The sequence below is a fragment of the Aythya marila genome (genome assembly GCF_965140915.1).
Source record: "Aythya marila genome assembly, chromosome: 7".
Lineage (NCBI taxonomy): Eukaryota > Metazoa > Chordata > Aves > Anseriformes > Anatidae > Aythya > Aythya marila.
The window spans coordinates 6057225-6079841 of NC_139048.1; the positions used below are offsets into that span (position 1 = coordinate 6057225).

At 45.0% G+C, this 22617-nt stretch overlaps 1 protein-coding gene across 2 annotated transcripts in view; it reads right to left on the minus strand.

Annotated features, from left to right (window-relative positions):
* Positions 1-22617, minus strand: part of GRK5 (G protein-coupled receptor kinase 5) — a 165200-nt gene that overhangs the window by 89391 nt on the left and 53192 nt on the right. For both annotated transcript variants that reach the window (XM_082765183.1, XM_082765184.1), the window contains exon 2: positions 7879-7974. In XM_082765183.1, the coding sequence (XP_082621309.1) occupies positions 7879-7974 (96 nt within the window). The remainder of the gene's footprint in view (positions 1-7878; positions 7975-22617) is intronic.

Genomic DNA, 22617 nt, shown 5'->3' on the forward strand with positions numbered 1-22617 from the left:
TTTTATTGATTTTGGAGGACTTTTGTATAAATAAGGTCTAACACATTTTCTGGTTTTAAGTTAAGAAGGGGGTGCTTTTATTTTTTTTTCCTTTTTTTTTTTTTTTTTTTTTCTCCTGTCCCTCTTCCATGAAAGAGCACGAGAAGAAATAAAAGCAAAAACTATTGGTTTTCAGGTTCTTAGCCAGAATACAAATAACTCCACTTTTCTACTATAAACATTTTATTTAAAAGCTATTTTACATTACAAAACCTTTCAGCTAAGGGCTCAGTCTCCCGTGCTCACCCACACTGACCTGCAGCTTCTGGGTGTGCCATATTTCTAGACTGTTTCTAGTGAGTCTAGAACGAAACCCAGCCATAGTCCTAGAGGCCTCTGTTAAAACCAGAGGAAACCACATCAAAAAAACTGCTTCCCCTACCACCTACCCCAAACGAGTTCTTTTCCCTGACAAGCATTAACTGAGGTCAATCTTCTCCCTCCCCAGATGCCTGAGTGCATCCCCGAACCCAAGGATTTTGGGCTGCTTGAGCACACTTCACAGCATCCCTGTGATCTAAGTCTGGTAAATCTTTTCTCTCTCTTTTCCCCGCACACGGTTCCCTGCTTTCACTGTAAGAGCGCTCCCGTACAATTTATTTTAAGGGAAATGTTCTCACTGACTTAGCAGAGCTGAACTGAGTCAACGAAACCAGCGGCTTCCTTTGCCCTGCCGCCTTCTTTCCATTAATATCAGTAGCAAAGTTACATGGGAGTTCGACGGGAAGAGGAGTAAGATGTTATCATAAATGTAGCCCTACCTCTCATCCCCCATATCCAGGAAATGCTAACTCGATTTTAAAATAAATTTCCTTAACAACCAAGCACTACTATTTAACAGGACCCGTGAGCACTTCTATAGCATTTTACAATTTCAAATCACTGCATAAGTATTAATTAGCCTTAATGACTCATATTACCTAATAAGATAATGAAAAACCCTGCAGCTCACAATATCTACTTCTATTTTCAGTGAGAGATGAAATGGATCTTTTAAAAGGGTATGTTCCCTTTTAATACCTTTTTTGCATATCCCTGTAGTAACTTTTGGAATTCATTTTTTTTCTTCCTCTGTGAAGATTAATTTATTGCACCAACTATAGTCTTTGCCACTAAATAAAAATACAGAGGTTTAGGGATAATATTTCTACCTTAGGAAGCTTTCTGTTGAATGACTGCAAGTGTGGACTCGTTGCTTGGGAAGGAGACTTGGGTTTGCTGCCTGTTCTTTACGGAGAAAAGCAACGTCTTTCTTGGTTTCTTTCTGGGTTGCCACTGCCAAGGTAATGCTTAATGGATTAAGTCTTGTGAAATGAATTCTGTAAATAGAATGTGGGCTGAGATCATTTCAACTCATTTCCCCTGCGTCCCCTTCCCGTCCTGGAAGCTGTCAAGCACAAGCAGCCTGCGAGCAGCCTGTGCTCCCAGTGTTAGTCTTGAGTCTCGCTAGATGCATAAAACAGCTTGTTTTTCACATACTTTCTGTGATGGCATTAAAAAAAAAAAAAAAAAAAAGTGAAGAAAAAAAAAAACCTTCTCAATTCCACCCATCGCTATAAACTGGATACAGCTAATCTTGCAAGGGCACCAAACATTGCTCTATTTGTCCATCATTAGAGCCCTGGAAACCCATGTTTATGATAGAATTATAGTTGAATCTGAAGGATTTTGAAGAAAGGAACTGAACCAACTGCGGGTTTGTAAACAAACAATATGGTTTTGACGTCAGTCGTATCATTTCATGTGCTGGAACACTATCTATCACGCAGCCAGTTCCTGCCCCTGAAGAGTTTCTAATTTAATTTAGATGCATTCATGATATGGGACAGCACGTCAAATCCAAGAAACTACAGGGTACTGCTGAAGGTCTACGCTGGAAAGGCTGTGTAAGCTGTGCTTCGAAGGAGACCTTTTGGCTCAAGGAAGAGAGAGGAAAGTTGTGCCTAGTGCAGGAGAAAGAAATAGGGAAGGAGAAGGGGAAAGGAAGGGTATGGAGCTGAGACTGTCAAAGGGAAGGACTTTGTTTCTTCCTCAGAAATAAATCAGCTTGAGGGTTTTTTCCTGCATTGATGCTGTCCAAAAAATCTGCATAACTTTTTCCAGAGCAATAAATCCTATCACGGCTTTCAGTGGTGCTTCCAGCTCTGCTTTCCATCCCTCCTGAGCTCCCCTCCCTCTGCGCTCTCGGTGGTAGCCCTGCAGATTAGAGCAGCATGAGCAGCCCGGGGGCTGTGGGACTGGCCAAAAGGTGCAGCCCCCAGGGGTCTGTGCCAAGCAGCTGAGGCAGGAGCCCCGCTTTATCCCCTATCCGCAGGGGCAGGCACCTTCATGGGGAGCTTACACCTGGGTGATGCACAAACAGCAGCAAGGTCCCACTTCATCGTTATAAAATGATTTGTGAGCTTATGTGTTTATCAGCTTGGACTTTAAATGATGTGGGGAAGAATCCCAAGTTCCTCGAATTTCTCCGGAAACTCGCTTTGATGAAGAGTATAACAATGATGCGGTATGCTGATTTTTGCTTTTATTTACTAGATAATTTTCTGCTTCACTGATTCCAGCTCCCCAGGTCCACAGAAAGCCCAGTGCATACCCAGGGTGTTTCAGAGCTCAGGGCTGGCTGTTCTTTCTCTGCTTTTTTTTTACAGCTTTTCTCTGGCTGAAAAATTATTTCCAATAAAAATGTACTTTTTTTTTTTTTTTCCCCAAGGAAAACTAATGTTTTCTACAAAAATATATGTGTATATATATATATATATATATATATTTCTGAAAAACTCTGACCCTAGTTTTGGCCAAAAAAATATGATCAGCCTTCAGTGCAGTATCCAGACAGATACTGTAAGATCACCACAGAAGTTATAACCACTTGTCCCTGGTTATTTACAGAGGAAGGCAAGTTTCAGTTCCTTCTCTTGATCTAGTTGTGGGCTTCAGAACTACATTTCCAAATGTTGTTTTTTAATCACTGTAAACATCAGAGCTGAGGAGTCTGGTGGAGAGCAAATTGGCAGCTTCTTTGTGCTCTGATCAGATTGGGGTTTTGATGCCTTTCCTCTCCCGTTTCAGTGCCTGAGCTTTATGAATGACACCACCACGTAACCTCAGATTCTGAGATCTGCACATTCACAGCATTTCTCTGTCTACGTCTCCGTTCCCTTAGCATCTTGCCAGTGCCTGACACAGCCCCCAGCTGAAGCAGGGCAAGGTGCCACCCCACCGCAGAGCCTTGCTGTGAGCATCAATAGGCCACAGTGTCACTGCACCCAACAGAGCACACCAGCAAACTCGTGCTCTGCTTTCCCAAGGGCCCCTCGCCCATGCACTTATCTCTGCAGCACCTGGAAACCCTCGAAGCCAAGGCACCCAAGAATTGCTGGTGGGAATTTGGGGAGGATGCCCCAGCACCACAGTGCAGAGCAGAAGTGCCCGAGCCACTTTAAATGAGACAAGAGGGGTATAGTAGCAGTCTTTCTGCCACAGGATGGAGCTCAGTGCAGGCTGCAAAGCATTTCTAGGGAGCTGGATAAATAGTCAAGCACTTCTCTGTCACTGATGCCCATGCTGCTGCTTGCTACGAGCACCCGTGCTGGCTGCCAGGCAAAGCTCGGTTGGGCAGCTCTAAATTCCATGGCAGCGCCCGCACCATCAGCGTGCCTCCAGGGACACCCAAAGTGACTCAAAAAGGTCATATGGGTGAGGGTCTTGATCTGAAAAAGCACAATACAGAAAAGACTAAGGGAGAAAAAAAGCCAGCTTTTGTAAAAAGTGAGCATGTGAATTCTGTGCCTTCAATTTTGTCCCACTTACTTGGTTCACTGTCTCTACAAAGCATCTCTCACACAGAAATGTATTTTTGACAACAGTGAAAGGAACCTGCCAGGAAGGGAAGCTCAAGCTACTTTTACCCTGGATAAATGGGACACAAATGTCACACGAGAGGTTAAATGGCACTGGAGGATTTTTCTCCCTTCTTAAACCAGGTGTGGCAAAACTGGGGACTGATCTTTCTGTCATTAAAGTCTCGCTGAATCCAACTCTTTAGCAAAATACATCTCCCTGGTTCTCCTTCTACCCAGACACAATGCATAACCAGAAGCTCCTCTACTGAAGGAGTTAAACTTTTCTGCAAAATAGTGCAACAAATCACTCCCTGCAACAAACAGCAGACACATTCTGTGGCACTTTCCCCACAGACTTCAATCTATGGGGAAAAAAATCTTGATTTATTATATAGCATTTGGACAGTTGCGAAAGAAAATTTGCCAAAGATCAGAATAATCAACTCTTTCACCCAAGCAGTTTTTTATGAAAGAAAAAAGCACAGAATGGGTCTGAGCAAAATAAATAAAAATTCCACACTTTTAACCAAGAGAACCTTTTGCGTCATTCAGAAATATTTACAGACATCCAAAATCTTTTATCATCAAAAAGACACCCTGGCCTTTGAAATTACAACTTTTTCTTATATTTTTGTTTACTGATGGCCTTTAAACTAGTGGGTATCGCTAACTTGTGGCATCGACTCATGCCATGTTTGCCCAATGAAGGAATTTTTAAAGCTGCGCCTTGCTATTTTTTCCCTTCCCTTGAAACATCTCTTTTGCAGAGCTATCAGCCGTGAATTTTAACGATAGCAGCATGCCATTTGCTAGCGGGATCCGTGATATGATTCATCGCCACTAATGTCAGAAACACAAGTTTTCATCGATTGGAAGGGCTGCTAATGCCAGTGCTATCCTGGAAAAGGCGAGCTGTTTTCCTACGGCTCGCCTTTGGACACGAGAAGGGTGCTGCAGCAGAGACGTGCAGTCGCTGTGCACAGCGGATCTATCAGCCTCTCTCAGAGGCATTAGGGTGGCATCCCTCTGAACACCCCCCCGAGCCACTTGCCCATCAATTAGCACACAATGCAGGCCACAGGGTTTTCCTACAGAAGGTGTTGTGCACTTTGGGCAAGAAAGGGCAAAAAACAAGAAGGAAGAAAAGTTGTTTTAAGTGCAATCCAAAGAGGTAGCTCCGTGGCTAAATGGCACTTTTAATAAAGACATTTCCAGCGGTTGTTTATTTATCAAAACACACTGCTACTCCCAGGTGTTTTGATTTTTGTTTCTGTGCACAAGAAGGAGGGGAAAAAAGGGTTTTACTAAGCGAGCCTTTCAGTAAGACACCAGATGATGGATAGTCAAACACAGCGTCTCCTGTAAACACAGAGGGAACCAAAAGGTATGAACTGACTCATAATTGTGTCAACACAGGTCGCAGACCCTTGGTTTATTTCAGCCTTCCTGTTTTTCACAGATTTCTTTTCACACTACACTATTTTCTTAAGACACAGACGCTTTTCAGTACACCTTAGTGGGGTGCAAAAGCACACATGGCTTTACACCAGCATGTGGGCATTTGTGCACACATGTAGGCTGTATTTCCACAGTCACAGCAGCAGCATTTTCCACCTATGGCTCACGGCTGCACTACACCAAGCAGTGCCTTGCTGCACAGCAGTTCGTGCCACCTCTAATCGAGAGGGAGAAAAGGTCCAGCCTGTCCCTACCCTGAGCTTTTCGACAGAGGACCTTGGGAAGTATCCAGAAGAAAACCTCAGCAGCCTAATCCTCTGGTTCGTGCAGTGTGGGTTTTTTTTTCTAACATGTGGCAAAGTGGCATGACTGTGTCTGGCCAGAAGTGCTGGGAGGCTGACACATGGCAGAGAGCTCTGAGATGAGCAGAACCTACTAATATTTGTCTCGATCCCTAAGCACATGGCACTGGGGTTGAGTCCTTTTTCTTGTGTAAAGTCATTCTCCTCTGCTCGTTGTCAGCTGTCACAGAACAAGCCTCTCTGTGGTCTCTGTTTCATCATCGAATTTGTTTGGCACTGACTGCGGAGCCCAAAAGTTGTCAGGGGAGGGACTGATGGCAGACACACCGTGCAGCTGGATTCCCTGCAAGTCCTGCAGCAGCTCAGCTGGCAGGGGATGCAGGAAGGCTGGTTCAGTGTGTTCCCTCGTAAAGTCACCTGTGGAACCTCCTCATCCCTGAAACCCTGAGGTCCTGGTAAAGGACTTGCAGAAAATAGCCCATGAAGATGTGTTAAAGGATAATTGTTATCCTTGCTGTGCAGGATAATACTGCCAGCAGAGGCAATAAAAGGAACATCCATACACTACCCTGCGTGCCTCGGGTCAACTGCACATGTGTGAATGCCTCGGTGCTAGACACCCAGGTCTGGTTCATCCAAGCTGTGTCAGACACACTGTACAAACAAGGGGAAGTTTATAAACAGCATCTGTTTGGCTGGGATGCTTCAACCTCAGCTACATTAACATTACATGAAAATGTGGTAGTGCCAGCATGGGCTGATGGCCTGATGAGGCTCAGCAGGAAAGCTGCTCAATAAAATCAGAGTCCCAGGACAAGGATCGGGACCTCATTTCCCATTGTGTAAAAATCAGGTGCTGTAATTCCCAATCAACAGGTAATGGTTGCAGTGAAGCCATATCCACTGCAAGCATCACAAGGGCACTTGCCCTGTGATTTCTCCAATTCAATCACACACACACACAAAAGGCAAAACAAATTAGTTAGGATAAAGCTGCCACCAAAAATGTCAGAAATAACTTTTCAGAAACAGAAATATTCAGCAGACTTTTTTCTTTAAGCCACTACCTTTAGAATATTTTATGCCTTTGCAAATCTTGTGTAGTGCAGTTTTCCCCTGCACTATAGAGAGAATTCCCTATGTACGTTACAATAGATTAAGTTAGATTTGCCTCCAGCAGGTTCTGTAGGTTTAGAAATTTTTCCAAGGTTTGTACATATGTAGAGTGGCTAAGTGGCCTTGTGAACTGGAAAAAATTATTGTCTCTTTTCCTGCCTCCCCCCTCTTTCTGTACCTCCTTTTAGCTCTATGGCAGAAAGCGAGGGAAGTGAAATTTACTGAGGGAGACCATGAAAAGAGCTTCAAAATGTTCTACATATTTTCTCTCCATAAACACGCTGTGAATTTCGAATGTAAACAGTGCCAGGGCACTGCCAGTCAGACCCCAGGAGTTCACCCAAGTCAGACAAATTATGCTCCTTGCTATCTCAGTTGTTACAGTTTGTTGCCTTTCATTCAGTCATTGCCAATGCCTGGATTTTGTGTCAGTGTGGGGGAAAAAAACAGCCTCAGTTGCTGAAGTTAACCTCTTGTGGTGAGATCAGCAATGCTGAGCTTTCCAGCGCGACTTCACAAGGAGATAATCGCTGCCCTTGTTTGGCAAGGGGGCAGTCAAAAGAATGCTGACATTTGGCAGGTGTGAGCAGGAGAAATGCTGTGGTGAGGAGATGGTCCCTGCAAGCTCCCTTTCCAAACCTGCAGGGTTTGGTCCACGTCAATAAAACAAAGTAATTTTACCTGCCTAAAGCCAGTGTTGAGATGTGAATGCAGGACAGTGCTGCCTGGCAGAGGGCAGCGGCTGCCTCTTCAACCACCATATCCAGAGTACAATTAATATTCACCTTTGACTGCATCAGCAATCTCACAGCTTTCATCGTCTCACTTCCTCCCTGATAAAAAGCTACTTATTAGATGGTAATGCAATGAGGGGATTCATTTCTGAATGTCCTTTTCCAGTCATGTTGGCCCTGGGAGGTACCAACGCAAAGTACATGTCCCACCTGCCAGAAAATGTTGAGCTTGCACGGCAGCACCACAAGAGCTATATGCAGTGTGTGACTGTCTCTAAAGTTATCCCATTTAATCAAGAGTAGCTTTAATGCAGTTCTGCTGAGCCGGTTTTGACAGCACATTTTATTTAGGCAATAATTCCCCCCCAAAAAGGGATAAACTCTTACCTATTGTTCTTCGGAGATCTTCACACTGGCTAATGTGGGGGAATTTCAAGATTTCCTTCCACTTTTTGCTTTTGCCTTTGCGTTTCCCTCCACCCCCTGCAGAGGAAGAAAGATCAGGATTAGATTGCTTTGGGCACTACGCCCAACCCACAGTTTACCAGCCCAACCACAGCCCTTATGGATATCTTGAGTAATTGAAGCTGGGTAGATGAGCAAATCGAGTCAGCTTGTCTGGGCTGAAATGGCCCAAGGAGGTGACATCTGTCAGAAGACTGGGTTGGTAAAGGTTGGTAGCTGGGGCTTGTGGCCTACCAGACCCAGTTCAGATGACAGTGCCTGAACTGAGCATCTCCAACGCCATCTGCCCCAACTCACAGCCATTTCGTGCGAGTCAAACAACCTTGTAAAATTACAGGTCACCTCTTTTCAACGCGGATCTCCCCCTTCTGGTTTTGGGATGAACCCTGACTTCATCCCAACAGAAGGGCTGGAAACCCAAGTTCAACATTCAGTGCTGGCCTTCCATCCCTCACGTTGCATGTTCTGCCAGCACAGCGTTACAGCTGGCGGTACACACACCAGCCAGAGCTACAGCATTTTCCTCGGAGGGAGGACAACGGTGGGAGAAAATTAATGTAACATCCTCCACCCTGATGAATCTCCCCCATCTATGTCCCTTCATAAATACCATGCTGCAGGTGACACCGGCACCCAGGTGCCACGTCCAAGTTTTCCCAGCCACGCGGCCTGCTCCTGGCCTTGGTCTCTCACACTGCCTACATGCGCCTCGTTTCCCCATCTCCCCCCTCTCAGTGTTCATATAGCAATTCAGCCCCTGCTCACTAAATCTGAATCACTCAAGCCCATTTCACACGCGCTGGCACATCAAATGACTAATTCGATGTGCGTTAATTCCTTGGAGGGGCTGGTAGAGTCACAGCTGCAGACCGAGTGCATGTTGGGCGCTGCATGACATTGCAGCCTGAATTAGGAGTGCCCAGGCACAAAAGGTAGCAGGCATGACAAAGAAAACATGAATCCTGGGACAACTGCAAAGAGCTGCTCTCCATGGGGTGTTTCTGGTCGCACGGTGGAAACTTTGGAGCAGGAGTGCTCCTTCTGCATCTCACCTCCTATTCTTTTGCTTTTGGTAACCAATGGTTTTGTCATTGCAGAGCTTGCCTTGGATTATTTTGAACTTCTTATTGACAGGAATTTATGGTATGTCCACATCTTCCAGTGTAGTGCACAGCTATCTGAACTAGCTGTAAAGGAACTGGCTTGTTTAGACTATTGTGAGCCCAGCTCTGCTCCCCTTTCCAGGAATTGGTTTCCAGCAAAGCCTAGAGGCCCGTGACTGCCTCCACGCCACGCAGTAATTACGCAACACAGACATACCCTTTGGCTCTGTCATGACCTCTTCTTCAACCTCCCCTCTTCAGTGCATCCAAAACACCACTGCTAAAGTCATTTCCTTCCCATTCCTTCAACCACAACTTCAGAGAGGCTGCCCTGCTCTCTTCCCGCAGCACATGCTGCCTGGTCTCATGTGCTGAAGCTCCTTCCTCATGCTCGTTTATCCTGTAAACTTTGAGTTCTGTTCCCTGCTGCCCAACCTCCGTGGGGATTAAAAATGAAGTATGGATTTATCAGCACCAAGGGAGGGATGGGGAGAAAAGAGAGGGCAAGGAGGGAGGCAGTGGGATTGGTGTCAAAGCAGAACAATCCTCATTTGACAGCCACAGGATTCACATCGGGATTTCTGTCTCCCTTCCTTAGGCTGCCTCTCTGGACACAGGAGGTGGCAGGAGTAAGCCAGATGAAAGCATCCTTTAGGCTGCATCTCCTCAGCACAGGTAAACCTTCACCTGCTGAAGGTTTAACCTCGAGGCCAAAGCGCTGGAGATTTCACCTCCTTCTCCAGCCACCTGTCCAGAAACTCTCACAAAATGGTTGCAGCATCGAGCAGCGTAGAGCACTGCACAGCAGCCCTCTGCTCGACGTGACAACTCTCAGATCTGTGCAGAGACAAAACGACTACACCGAGCCGGGCCAGGACGTTTTTAAATTCCATTCGATGTAAAATACATATTGATATATTTGCATTGGATGATGTATTTCTGACATTAAATTTCCATCAGAACTGGAGCAGGGCTCTGTGGTCCCTCGTTACAACCGTGATCAATACAGCCAGCGCGTTCTCTTCTCTTTTGTGGCCATCCTCCAAAAATAAGCAGCCTTGCCTGATGAATCATTTGCTCTTAGCTGAGCATGAAGTAGCGTTACTATTTTGCCTGTGACGTCTTTATGTTAAAGATTCTGATCAACTGCTTTAATCGACCTGACCTTTCTGCTCTCAGCTTTTCTTGTGGAGCCAGCAGTGTTTGCTGGCTCCAAACGTTAATTCCAGGGGGCTTGAAGGACATAATGCAGTGAGACAGCTGAGACAGGGGAAATTGTCTAGCAGAGCTAAAAGCTAAAAGGGGAGTTTTCTTTGAATAGGTCAGTAATTGTGCAGGTTGCAAAGGGAAGCTTTTCACACATTGTCTTGATTGCTGCCTTTGCACTGTCTCTTCTGGACAGGAGGATTTGCAATCTTCGAGGCAGCTTCTCTGAGCAGAACTTGACAGATGTGCCATGTTTTCTGTGCGAGTTTCATCGGGTGGTCTTGGAGGGGCCGACTGCTTTAAAATGTTGGTTTGCTGCTGATGACAAAAGGTGAGCTCCCAGCGACAGCAGGAAATCTCAGCTCCACTCCCTCGTGTTCACTTAACAGCTCAGCATTTGCAAACTGGGGATTGAAGCTAATTCTCTAACTTGTCAACCAGTCCTACAGGAAACAAAAGCATTTGCTCTACATCCTCCCTACTGAAAAATACATGGCATGTTTCATATCTTCTTCTGATGTCCAATAGCAAACCTAGCTCTGATCTCTGTGCACAGAAGGAGGCATAACCAAAAGCACACATGTAGAACATCTGGGAGCAGGAGCTACCCTTAGCCAAGGTGCCTACCTTTTTTGCCTCCATTGAGCAGGATGTATTTACTCTCTTAACACCCAGAGAAGGTAGGAGAGTACTTGCATCCTGTTAAGCCAGTGAGACATTAAGTGTTTTGTCCAAAATGCCGTGAGAAATCAGTGACTGAGCAAAGAGCTGGAGCCTGGAGCCTGTCAGTCCTGCCAGCTGCAGGATCGAGCCATGTTCCTGCTCAGCTGATAAAGGACATTTCATAACATAGAGTTAAACACAAAGATGGGTGAATTCCTTCTAGCATCACGCCTGTAACATATTCCCTTTGTACCTCATGGCACCATGCCGTGTGGCTTTTAAGCACGGGTAGGGTGGCTTCATACTTTTATTCTCTTCTTGCCCAAGTCAGTAAGCCTGCATCACTCCCTGGGCTGCCAGATCTGGCTAACCCAAGCTTGCCAACATTTCTTTGCCTTCAACTGCATTACCTGCAATCTGGTTAATCTGCAGTTTAGGTAAACTATTCACAGACCACTGAGGGGGGACTACAGCTGGTATTTTCCATTTTGCAGCAGTAGCTAGGCTGTCATCCAGCTCTTTCCCACCAAGGGTGTAGAGCTCTCTACACTATGGTTGGAAGGCCGAGAATACACAGCACATGAGAGCAATGAAACAATCTCCAAAAAATACTAAAAATCATGGTTAGCACCTTTCTTTCACTCAAAAGAAATGTACAGGCTACAAAAGAAGTTCTTCCTTTCCTCTCGCCACTCTTCCTTCACTCACTGTCAAGCTTTATGCAGCTATATGGCACACATCCACCTGCCTCTTCGCGCTCCCTTCGAACACTTTTGTTGTTGGCACGTAGGAACTGCCATGACAGACTAAACAAATGATCTGTCTAGTACAGGCCGGACAACAGGCAGATTCAGGGGAAGATCTTAGAAAGCTGTTTTTATTTTTTTTGGAGATTAACTGTGTATTTTTGAAGGAAAAGAATACCAATTTGAAACGTGGAACTGCTTATTTTTCTGGAGTGCCTCTTCCTAATGAGATGGAGTGAATTAAACTCATCAGCCCATCACTTTTCTCTGCGATTTTTCCATATCTTTTGCACAACCTCTGTTGCTCATCTAGTTTCTAAAACAAATGCTTCCATCCTTTGCGTACGTGCATGGAAGTTCACCCAGGTTTGCCCTTCTAGCTTCATACCTGTCCCACCTATGCTCAGCCACACTAGCTAATGAAAATGGTTTGTTTCCAAAGAATGAAGGATGAAGGACACTGCTTGCTCTCTGCCCTTCCCCCTGCCCTTCTCATACGGGAAAGCAGAAAAAAAAATAATACCAGGAGCATTGCTTTATCCTTACAAGATCTTTGATGACTAACATGGGCTTAAAACAAGCTGTTACAAGAGCATGAGGAACCTCCCTGTGAATCCCCTTCTCCGTCACCCCAAGGAAAGGAGGAGAGCATGAGGGCTGGATTTCTGAAAGCAGGTAAGCCTCCACCATCTGCTGGGAGACAATGCTACTACAGACCCGTCCCTGGAGGCTCTGGTTTATAAGGTACAATAAAAAGTCCACAACATGCCCTCAAAAGAGAATCACATTACATAGCTCCTCTTATCGATGCTAATCTGCCTTTATCTCCTGCAGCCTTTTTTTTTGATGAACGTGACTCTCAGAACAGTCACAGGCTGTGATAACGGTTTTGTGCCTCTCTTCCCTGCTGTCATGGCATGTTTGCACATAAATTATCTGCATGTTGCTACAAATGCATAAGCCTGACAACTGCTGCGTAAACCATCCCGTTGCTTTTTGGAAATGAACAGCAGATGTAGTTCATGTTTAAGCCTTCAGAACCGCAGAGATGGGAATTTCATAAGCGAAAACACCAACTTCTCCCCAGCAGTCGGGCTGGCGTTGCAGGCTGTACTGGTTACCAGCACATCAGAGGGCAAAATGCTTTGTTTACAACTGGCACCAAAAGTCCTCATAATGTTGGCTTGCAGAAGTCATCGTTCATAAGCAAATATTTATTGCTGGACTATCTACCTATTATTTCTAAAAGAATTCCAGTAGTACTGCAAATACTGATGACAGACTGAAGCCTGGCTTTAATAACACATTTTATATGTTAAAAATGTGCATGTTAATAATGTCCTTTAGTAACATCAACTGCCCTGAAGGGGCAGAGGAAGTCTTTGAAGATTGATCCTCAGGACTTGACTATCACACATCAAGGCCATACTGATACTGCTCTAGGAATATAAAGAGAGCTTTACAGAAGCTACCTTTATGTCAGAGCACTTTCAGGGGGTCGCAACTAAGCTGAAGAAAAAAAAAATGCCTTTAATCTTTTCTTCTTTTCTGTTGGTCTCAAGTGGGCATTCAAAATTGTCAAGTTCCCCACAGAAGTCTGCCTACGTCCTCCATCAGTTATTTTTAATGCATATTTGAGATTGTTTATTTCAACAAGTTGTCTTTGGGTTCTGTGGGCCAGTTCACATAAGCTGGCCGTACGTTTCTCTGCTAAGCATGTTGACAGGGAGTTTTTTGGTGATGTGATTTCCCCAGATGCAGTTAAATTTTCCCCTGTGTAAGCACCTTTAGCTTCTCTGTTATGGCTGCCCTCTCTTTTATGCCCTGCATTTTTGCTGTATTGTGCTTATCTGCAGCTGATGAGCGAGCCAAAAGAGATCATTGGCTTTTATGCCACAAACAAAAATAATCCAGAAGATACAAGTATACTGAATACTTACAATTTGTTAAACAAAAAGCACCAGTAAATCTCATAGAAACAAAACCAGCTATCATCTAAAACAGTGAAATTAAATGCGGCCCAAATTTTTAACTTCTTATTTTTGATCTCAGACTGAAAGAGGCTACTGGCACAAATCCAGGCAGCTCAGTTATGTTTGGAATGCATTACCACGTATTGGCTGGTTCAACAGGCTGTTGGGGTGAATCGAGATGATGGCTGCAAACTGAAAGGTGCCCGCATAGTGTTTGACATCGTAGTTGGCAACAAGAGCAGAAGAGACAATGCAACAAATTAATCTGGAGCCACTGTGCTCCTTTGGAGGCTACTTCTGGACCTGCAAGGTCTTCTGGAGGAACACGAAGGGGCTGTGATATCCCAGACTGGGGAGTATTAAGAGATTTTGTCCATCCATGATGTAGGTAACATAACATTTGTCTGTAACGTTTCAGTATCAATGACTACCATGTGTGACCAGTCTTTCAAACAGAGCTGTTGGGCGCCAGGGCTATCACCCTCTAAGAAAGCTACCATCCTAGTGGAATTTTTCCCCAAACTGGAGCTGAGAGTCAGTATTTAAAAGTTCTAGAAAATTCTGATTCAAAGACATTAAACCATTTCATTTTGATAACATTGAGTCATCTCAGTTCTCTAACGTCAAAACATTATCATAGAACATATCAAATAGAGTATTAAGATATATTATATCATTGGAACAAAGTGGGTAAGGTAAATTGACATTCTTTACTTTGGTAAAGTGATGTTTCTATATTGTCAAAAAGAAGCTAGAAAAAGCAAATCCTTTTTTCTTGTAAGTAGACACTTTCCTGCAAAACCCTTTCATTTTTGACAAAACGCAGTTCTCAGAAAGGAAGATTCTTTTGTCAGAAATGTTCTCGCCCATCTCATGTTTTGAAGCACATGAGAATTAAACAAGAACGTGGCCTTCCCATATCTGAATGCTCGAGTGAATCTGAATTCTAAATTCCTTACTGGTTCCCTTAAGTTAATTTGCACATCTGTAATTGACATCGACTGTAGGAGACCAGTTTCCCATTCTTCCAAAGAAAGAATGCAAATCCCAGCTCCAGAAAGCCTGCTTGAATAGGGCCTGATAACATCTTTCCAGGAAGGAACTGATCCTTAAGCAATGACTTTTTAAACTTATGACCTGTTCTGTATATTTATTATCCTGTTTTAGTAACATGTATGGAAGCTGCTAACCAAAGCTTTAAAGCCTCAAAGCCCAAACTGGTAAAGGCAACTCATGAGCCACATATAGTCCACGTACAGCCCATTGCCCACATAGATTTCCCAGGAACATGTATGGTACTCTGGGATTCAGTGGTGTTCCTCAAACAACCTCAGTACTCTCAGGGCTGGCCTCTAAAGCCAAGCTGCAGATCTTAGCCACACATGGAGCTGACCAGGAGTTTCTACAGGCTCTGCAGACTCGCTGCTCCACGTTTTGCAATTCAGATGCTTAGTGACACAGTGGCAAAATGGGCCAACAAGATGTGCAGGAGGAACACACAAGGAAATCTGGAGCTGGTATAGGCAAATATTTGGGGACGGGCTCTTCTGAAAACTCTGGTGCTGGTTCTAAGGGGAGAACACTTGAAAAGCCAGCCCCAAGCATTGAATGATGTGGGTTTGCTCTGTCCCTGTCAAAGAGCTGTGTGGGTTTTTTCTCCTGCAAATAGTTCTGCAGTCTCTAAAAAAAGAACTTAGCCTCTGTGTTCCTGACATTTTCGTTTTATAAGGAATATTTCTGAACTGTGGGGAGGAGATCCAGCTGGATGGGAGGTGAGAATTCAAGTGTGTTCCTATCATCAGGCTGTAGCCAGGATCAGAATTATGTTCTTTTCTGGTTTCAGTCCTCACCTAAATAAACTTACTAACAGGGCAAAAGAAAAGAATTTTAGTAAACATCATGAAAAATTAATGATTTGAGACGGGCTGTTTTATTAGGCCCGACTGATTTATTAGTTCCACCTAATTGGTGGAATTGGTAGAGCTTAGAGATGCTCTGATAAGAACTCAGAAATCCAGATGTGTTTTGCTTTCCATACATAAATAACAGCATGCTCTTTCAGTTTAGATGGCTTATTTCTGAGTCAGGAAAACAACCACCAGAACAGCCAGAAAGAAATAGTGTGGAGGCTCCGTGAAGGAGGCAGAAGAGCAAGTCCCTCACCCATCCAGATGCTGCACCTGAAGGCACACAGTCCTGTACTCTGGCAGGCAGACATGAAGACCCCAAACATTTAGAGATGCTCCACACAGGTCACAGGTACACAGAGCCTGATTTGAGTGATGCTGCAGCCCCTTTGTGCTGCCTGTGCATACAAATACTCCACCAAAACATTGCAATCCCACAAGCTCTCCTCCCACATTTAATCTCACCAGAGACCCTTCACTAGCAAAGGTGCAGATGATCGAATGGGAAGGCACTAGGAGGTGTTATTGGGTGCCCAGTACCCTTTGATCTTGTAGGATCTTGGTATTTTTGCAGTGGCCCAGAGGACCATACATCATTCTGACAGTGCAGAAAGAGCCTGATAGCCATAAGAAATGTCCTTCCTTGACCCTTCCAATGACGTCTGGGTGGATCCACTCTTCTCTCCAAACTTTTCAGACATTTGATGTAAACAAGCTAGAAGCTGTGAAAATTACACTGGGAAGCTCCTGAGAATATGTGTACAGCTGTATCACCAGAACTGTTTTGGAGGAACAACTCATCCGGGACACTCCAGCACTTTGGCTTCCACAGTCAGCCAGGAAGAAAAGTAGAGAATCATAACGTGTCCTAGGTTGGGTCACTTTCTAGTGGGGGGCAGGGTCAGCCACATTTTTTGTTTACCACAAAAGCAGATAACATGTTCCTGGCCATGTTCCTGGCTCTCCTGTGGAATAAAAGCTCAAGTTCTCACACACAGACATATGCATAAAGCACAAGTTAATCCTAGATACATGACGAGCCTTCACACAATCCACAGAAGAAATATGGAGAGGGGGACGAAACCACCCCAAAATGCCTGGTTTGAGCAAGCATTTGCCAGTGGTAGCCATGGGTTGACAGAGGGGAAAAGGCACTAGCACATGCTTTGGCTTTGGAGGAAAGAGGAACTAACTGGATAGCGGGACAAGGGCGGGCAGGCACGCACAGGGCTGGCGTGGATCAGGCTGAGGTTGCAACACTGCAGGAGTTTGTGGTGTGGCTGATATTAGGAGAATGAGAGGGATGAAGGATGAAAAACCATAGGGATAGAGGAGTGGGGGGCAAATTCAAGCAAAGAGGGTTGGCTGTGAATCTCTCCTGTATTGTTCGCCCTAGCTACACTGCCTGGCTTTGGCCCCACCATCCCATCCAGCAGCAACGCGCCGAAAACTTCTTTCTGTGGAGATCCGACACACCCTGCTACACCGCCCCTGAAATCACAGAAAACCTTGTCCTCAAAAATCACTGACAGCCCAAGACATTATGGCAACACAACCGCATGCGTCAGCATTTAGGATCATTATTGGAAAAGGTTACAGAAGGGATTCAGGTTAATGGAGGTAATCTGTGATTATCTGATGTAACAGATTGCTCTGCCAGTGACTCATGCGTTCTGCCACAATATCGCGCGGGCTGCAGCTGCAAATAGCTCGCGGGATGGAGCCGGCTCCCAGGCTGGGAAGAGTGTCCCTGTTGTTCAGAGAAAGCCCCGTCGTGCTGGGTGCCAAGGCTCTGCAGGGTGTGAAAGCCCAGCAGGGCCCTGCAGGGGGGTCCGTGGGAGCGGTGCGGCACAGCCGCTCGTGCACGGGGTTACTATAGCTACCGGCTGACGGCCTCAAGGAGAAAAGCAGAAATGAAAAGGGAAAATTAGGAGGTAGGAGACGAAAAAAAAAAAAAAAAAAAGGAAACTTGTTGTAAAGCACAGGCAGAGGGTTCCTCCGATTAACTAATGAGGTGCTTCAAAAGCGGTGGCTGAAAAATGAGGCTTGAAGGCTGCATGGCGTAAGCGTCAGATGATGCAAGCAGCTGGCCCGCTCTCCTCTCTCCTCTCTCAGCCACCTCCACCCTCCCCAAGAGCTGGCAGTGGTGAGCCCCACTTTAATAAACACAAAACAGCCGCTTTGTGCCAGGGATGGATTAACTATTTCCTTGTGGCCCGCAAAGTCCTGCCCTCCGCTTGCACTCCCCTGCAGCCCCGGGGCCAGAATTAGAGCGAGGGACTGGTTTGGCCCAAGGGCTGCCAGGAGCTGTGTGGAAGCAGGTGATGAGGAACAAGAAGAGCTGCTAATTATGGGCTTCGTGTTTTGTGCTGGGGTGTGCCCTGCCTGAGGGTCCCTGTGTGGTGGAGCTGCCAGCAGGCAGGAGCTCCATGGGGCACGGGTCCCCGTGTCGGAGAGGCACAGCACTGGGTGTATGTCTGAGTGTCCCTCTCTAGCCAACATGACCATGAGGTCAGGTGTTAGTTTTGACTTGTTTCTATGCCTTTTCTGCTCCAAGAGTGACCACATGCTGCCAACTCAATTTGGTGGCCTGCGGTGGTCATAGCTCACCGAGCAGGGGGGCCGACTGCCAGGGACTCCAGCAAAGAGCAAGGCCGCGATCCTGTCACAGCCCAGGAGAAGCTGGAAGAAGAGACAAAAATCACCACTCAGTGACCCCACGGCACCCACACCTCCTGGTGTCAATGCCTCGGCCCTGGCTGAGGGCAGGCCCTGATGCCCAAGCTAGCCCAACACACCACCAGCAGCTGCAGCCAAGGCCAGACACTGCTAATATGTACAAATATCTAAATAAATGCATAATTCCTGCTCACATGCCTCCCTGACAGCCAGCTGTTGCCTTTGCTTGCTGTTATCCTTCCTCGGAGATTAATGTCACTGCCTGGGACAGATTATTACCGATTTTTATTACGAAGCATACACATCTGGCAGGTGGTGGGCAGAAGCTAAGCCTCGGAGAAAATAAAATACCCGGGCAGCTCGCAGGGAATGACAGAGAGCAGATATCTGCAGGTCTTACCCTGGCTCTGAAAGCCACTAATGGCATGAGGTCAGAGATCACTGGGCTTAATTGTCCATCGAATTAACGGTGACGAATGTCTGTTTTCCCCTCTCGTTAAAACTGACACCAGATTTTTCAGAGAAAGCAGAAGGGCAGTTGGCCACAAAGGAATGTTTTGATGGCTGAAGCTGAGATTGCTGCCAGCGCCAGCCCAGCAGAGCGGTGTGGGTCAGAGCCCCTTCCCACACAAAGCAATGGAGAAAACTGCTGCTGACTCCAGCCCAAGACCAAACCTCCTGGGCCCAGCCCTGCAGCCGCTGATTATCCTGCTCATGTTGGAAAGAAAGAATACATACATATATATTTTAATATCAGATCTAGATCTTAATATATAAACAATTGTAAAAATAATTAAATTGGAGGAGTGTGAGTTGTACCATAAAAATCACCCCGAGCTTGTCTCTGCCTGCTTTGAAGTCACATCTAGTGCTAGAAAAAAAGTCAATAAAATACTAAAATGTATTATAAAAAGCAAGATTTTTCTTTGCATTTTCCCCCTGCAGAAAAAGTTCCTCTTTCATTGTCCTGTATACCCCCTGCTCAGCAACCCATTTTTGCGCAATAAGTGTCATCGTGGGAGGAAAAACAAAAATGGGAAATACTAGGGGAGCAGTTTTATCCAGCTAGTGACATTTTGTGAAGCTGGCTAACAATTTTCTATTGAAACAACTTCTTCCACAGTAAGAATGAGGTCGGCTTACTGACTTGCGTTTTGTTGCTCAATCTCATTTCAATTTTGATCTTAGTGTGGAGCTATAGAAATAAACATGAAAGCTTCCCTTTGTTTTCAGGTGCTGATGTTAGTGTTGAGCTGTTGTGAAATCGATCGAAGGGCACATCTTTCCCATTCATCCAAATATATGCAAACCCCTCTGGTGTTTAATTTAAGCTACATAAACAAGGAACAAGCGCTTTCTGAATGTTGAAACTACAGCATCAGCCTAGCAGCCGGTTTCTGAGATCCATAAAGTCACTCCCTACAGCGTAAGCCATTCCCCTCATTATGGTGCATGTTGATGTCTTTAATTAATATCTGTAATAAGTAACATGGTCAACAAGGATGTATAACACTGAATTAAATGAGCAAATTCTAAATATTCTTTCAGCAGTGTGTTTCCACAGAGGTCACATCGACCAGTGAACAGACACACTGGTTTTCAAGTAAATCTATGTGCTCGGCCTCTGACTGAGCTAATTATAATGGTGCCTTTAGTGTTGCTGCCTTTAAGTGTCTGCCAGCACATCCCTAACAAACCACTAGGTTCATGTTTTTCTAGGCCAGATGGAAAAGTCTGATTATCAGGTCAGAGTCGATTCTAGCTCCAGAGCTGGTGTACTTACAACCCGCGTGAATCCCACTTCAATTAATGACAGAGAAGTTAGTGGCAAGCCATCATTGAACACTCTAAACACTCTCCCCTAAGACTTAACATGGTCCTAAAGGACTCAGGAAAGTGCCTGGCTCTGTGGTTACAGTCTGCCAAACATCTGCAGAGTAAGTCCTGGTTGGACTTGCAGGCAGGTATGTGCCACCTGCCCGCAGCAAGACAGCCCCACCAGCCCCACTGTGCCTAGCGCCAACGTGCCGAGCAAAATTAACAGGGTGCTTCTGCAACTAACGCCTGAGCTGCAGTCCCTGTGCTGTTTCAGAAAGGGCAGGTGGGCAGGGTGCAGGCCCCACCACCTGTGATGCTGTTGGTCATACAAATTACACTGCCAGGTGCTGTTATAACACAGCACATCACACCACTGCGATGCTGGTACGTGAGCAGGCATAGAGATGGATGGATGTACAGAGCACGCTTCTGACAAACAGGGTAGTGGCTGCTTGTGCAGCACTGGCAGCCTCAGTATGTTAGCTCAACATACCTACAGGAAGGCATGACCTCTGCTGCAGGAGACATTTTCTTTTCAGGTGTTTTATAAGATCCATATTTCGGCTTGTTATTTTTATTCCTTTCAGGGTGTCAGGGCAGAAAGATAAATCCAGCTATTGATTTAGATGGTATTCCCATTTTTAAACTCACAAGAGCAAAACCCCAACATTTACACAGAAAATCCAAGCCTCCTTATCTCCTTCAGCTCCCCCAGAGACATAGCATGCTCCATACTGGGCAAAGCAACACAGCAGCAAACACCGATCTTCGTGGGGAGGCGTCTAAGTCCAAGCGGCACATGTGCTATTTTAGCACCTCTTGGGACTGCTCTGGGAGACAATGTAATTAATATTATTTCAGTGACGGCTATTTACCACATCCCACCAGGAATCTACAACCTGTGCTTACGGAACTCGAAAGAAATTAAAGCTCACTTCCTACCAGTTTCAGGTGTCTCCTAATTTAAAGCTGCATTTACAGGCAAAACAGGTCAGTAACTCTTCCCAGTAAGCCAAACAGCATCTTAATCACTTGTGTTTAATAGGAAACGAATGACTGAGCAATGATAAAGTTCACCATTATGCTTTTCAGGAAAAGAGAAGTGACTACAGAACAATCTGATAACTAGAGGATTTGCTTCCCGTATAACTCAATATTTATAAAGCATCTCTGTAGGGGGGAAGAAAGAAGTAATTTTATCTGGGTTAACATGCTAAATTATATTTTTAAATGACACTAGGACCCAACCAAAAACAGTGGTTATGGGAAAGGTACCCCAAAATGCCCTGAGGCAGGGAGCCTGGAGTTCAGGCTGCCCTTGCTCCTGAGGCTCAGGCTCTCCTGCTGCCTGCAGACACACACGGCACTTGCACAGCAAGGCTGACCTTGACCTCTGTGAGCTCCTAGAAGCACGCAGCAAGAGTGCACATGAGGTGTCGGCTGTGAAAGGTGAAATTGGGATTGTCCCCATTCTGTCTTCTGTACTGGATGGAATGGCTGGATTTCATTCTCCCCCTCGTACACACACAAGTGGCTCATAGGCAAGAAGACATGGCATTTCTTGCAAGCTAAACACTAGACTTTCAGCCTTACCATACCTGGAATTTCAGTTATTTTCCATGCTTTTGTATATTTAATCCTCCTGAAATGCAAGCAATGATTACCCTACAGCCTGACTGGTGTCTCAAGAGCAGGACTAGTTCTTAACCATAATAGCCTCAGGTCCAGCTATGTCAAGTACCTACAGCTCCAGCTGATGTCAGTGGGAGCTATGCATGCCAGCAATCCCTTAAACAAGCCCCTTGAGAGAGGGCAAGAGAAAAATCCTAACTTGGGAATCCCCTCTGCACAAAATTATAAGTGCAGATTGTTTCTGCAGTAAGTGCTGATTCCTAAGACTTCCTGGTATGGAAGCTTTTCATGGGAGAATAACATGGGAGATGTGGAAGAGTGGTTACAGCTATAGCAAAAATAAAAATAAACTAGTTGTATTTATGCCTAAAAAGGAAATGTTCTCAATTATTTAAAAAAAAAAAAAAAAAAAAAAAAAAAAAAAGTTTATCTTCCAGAAGTAGAGAAGCAAAGATGGGGAAAAACAAAACCAAACAAAAAAGTAAAAGGTACATCTACTTAGTTTCACATTTTCCATGTTATTAAATGACAAAGCAGTTTGCACTTTGCTGTCTTGGCTTCAGATACCAAGTGAACTGGTGAATTTCTGAATTGCTTTGAAAGTAGATTAATAAAAATAATAAAATCAACACATCTCTTGGCTCTTCAACAGTGCCCTCTACTTTAGGACCCAGAAGCATTTTGCAAACAAAAACAGCAAAATCTTTTCCAGCTTAAAGATGAATTTTGTCCTCAGATAAATTACTGTGACTTTTACAATCCTGTTGAGACTCTCCACATGTACAACTGGGAAAGGAAATTATCACGGACAGTTTAAATGCATGATGTTAATTAGAAAAACAAAATAAAAACAGACCCGTTCTTCTTGAAAAGTTTCCCAGTTGATATTGTCAGAGATGCTAAGATAAAGAGCACTGCTGGATGTCAGAGGGAA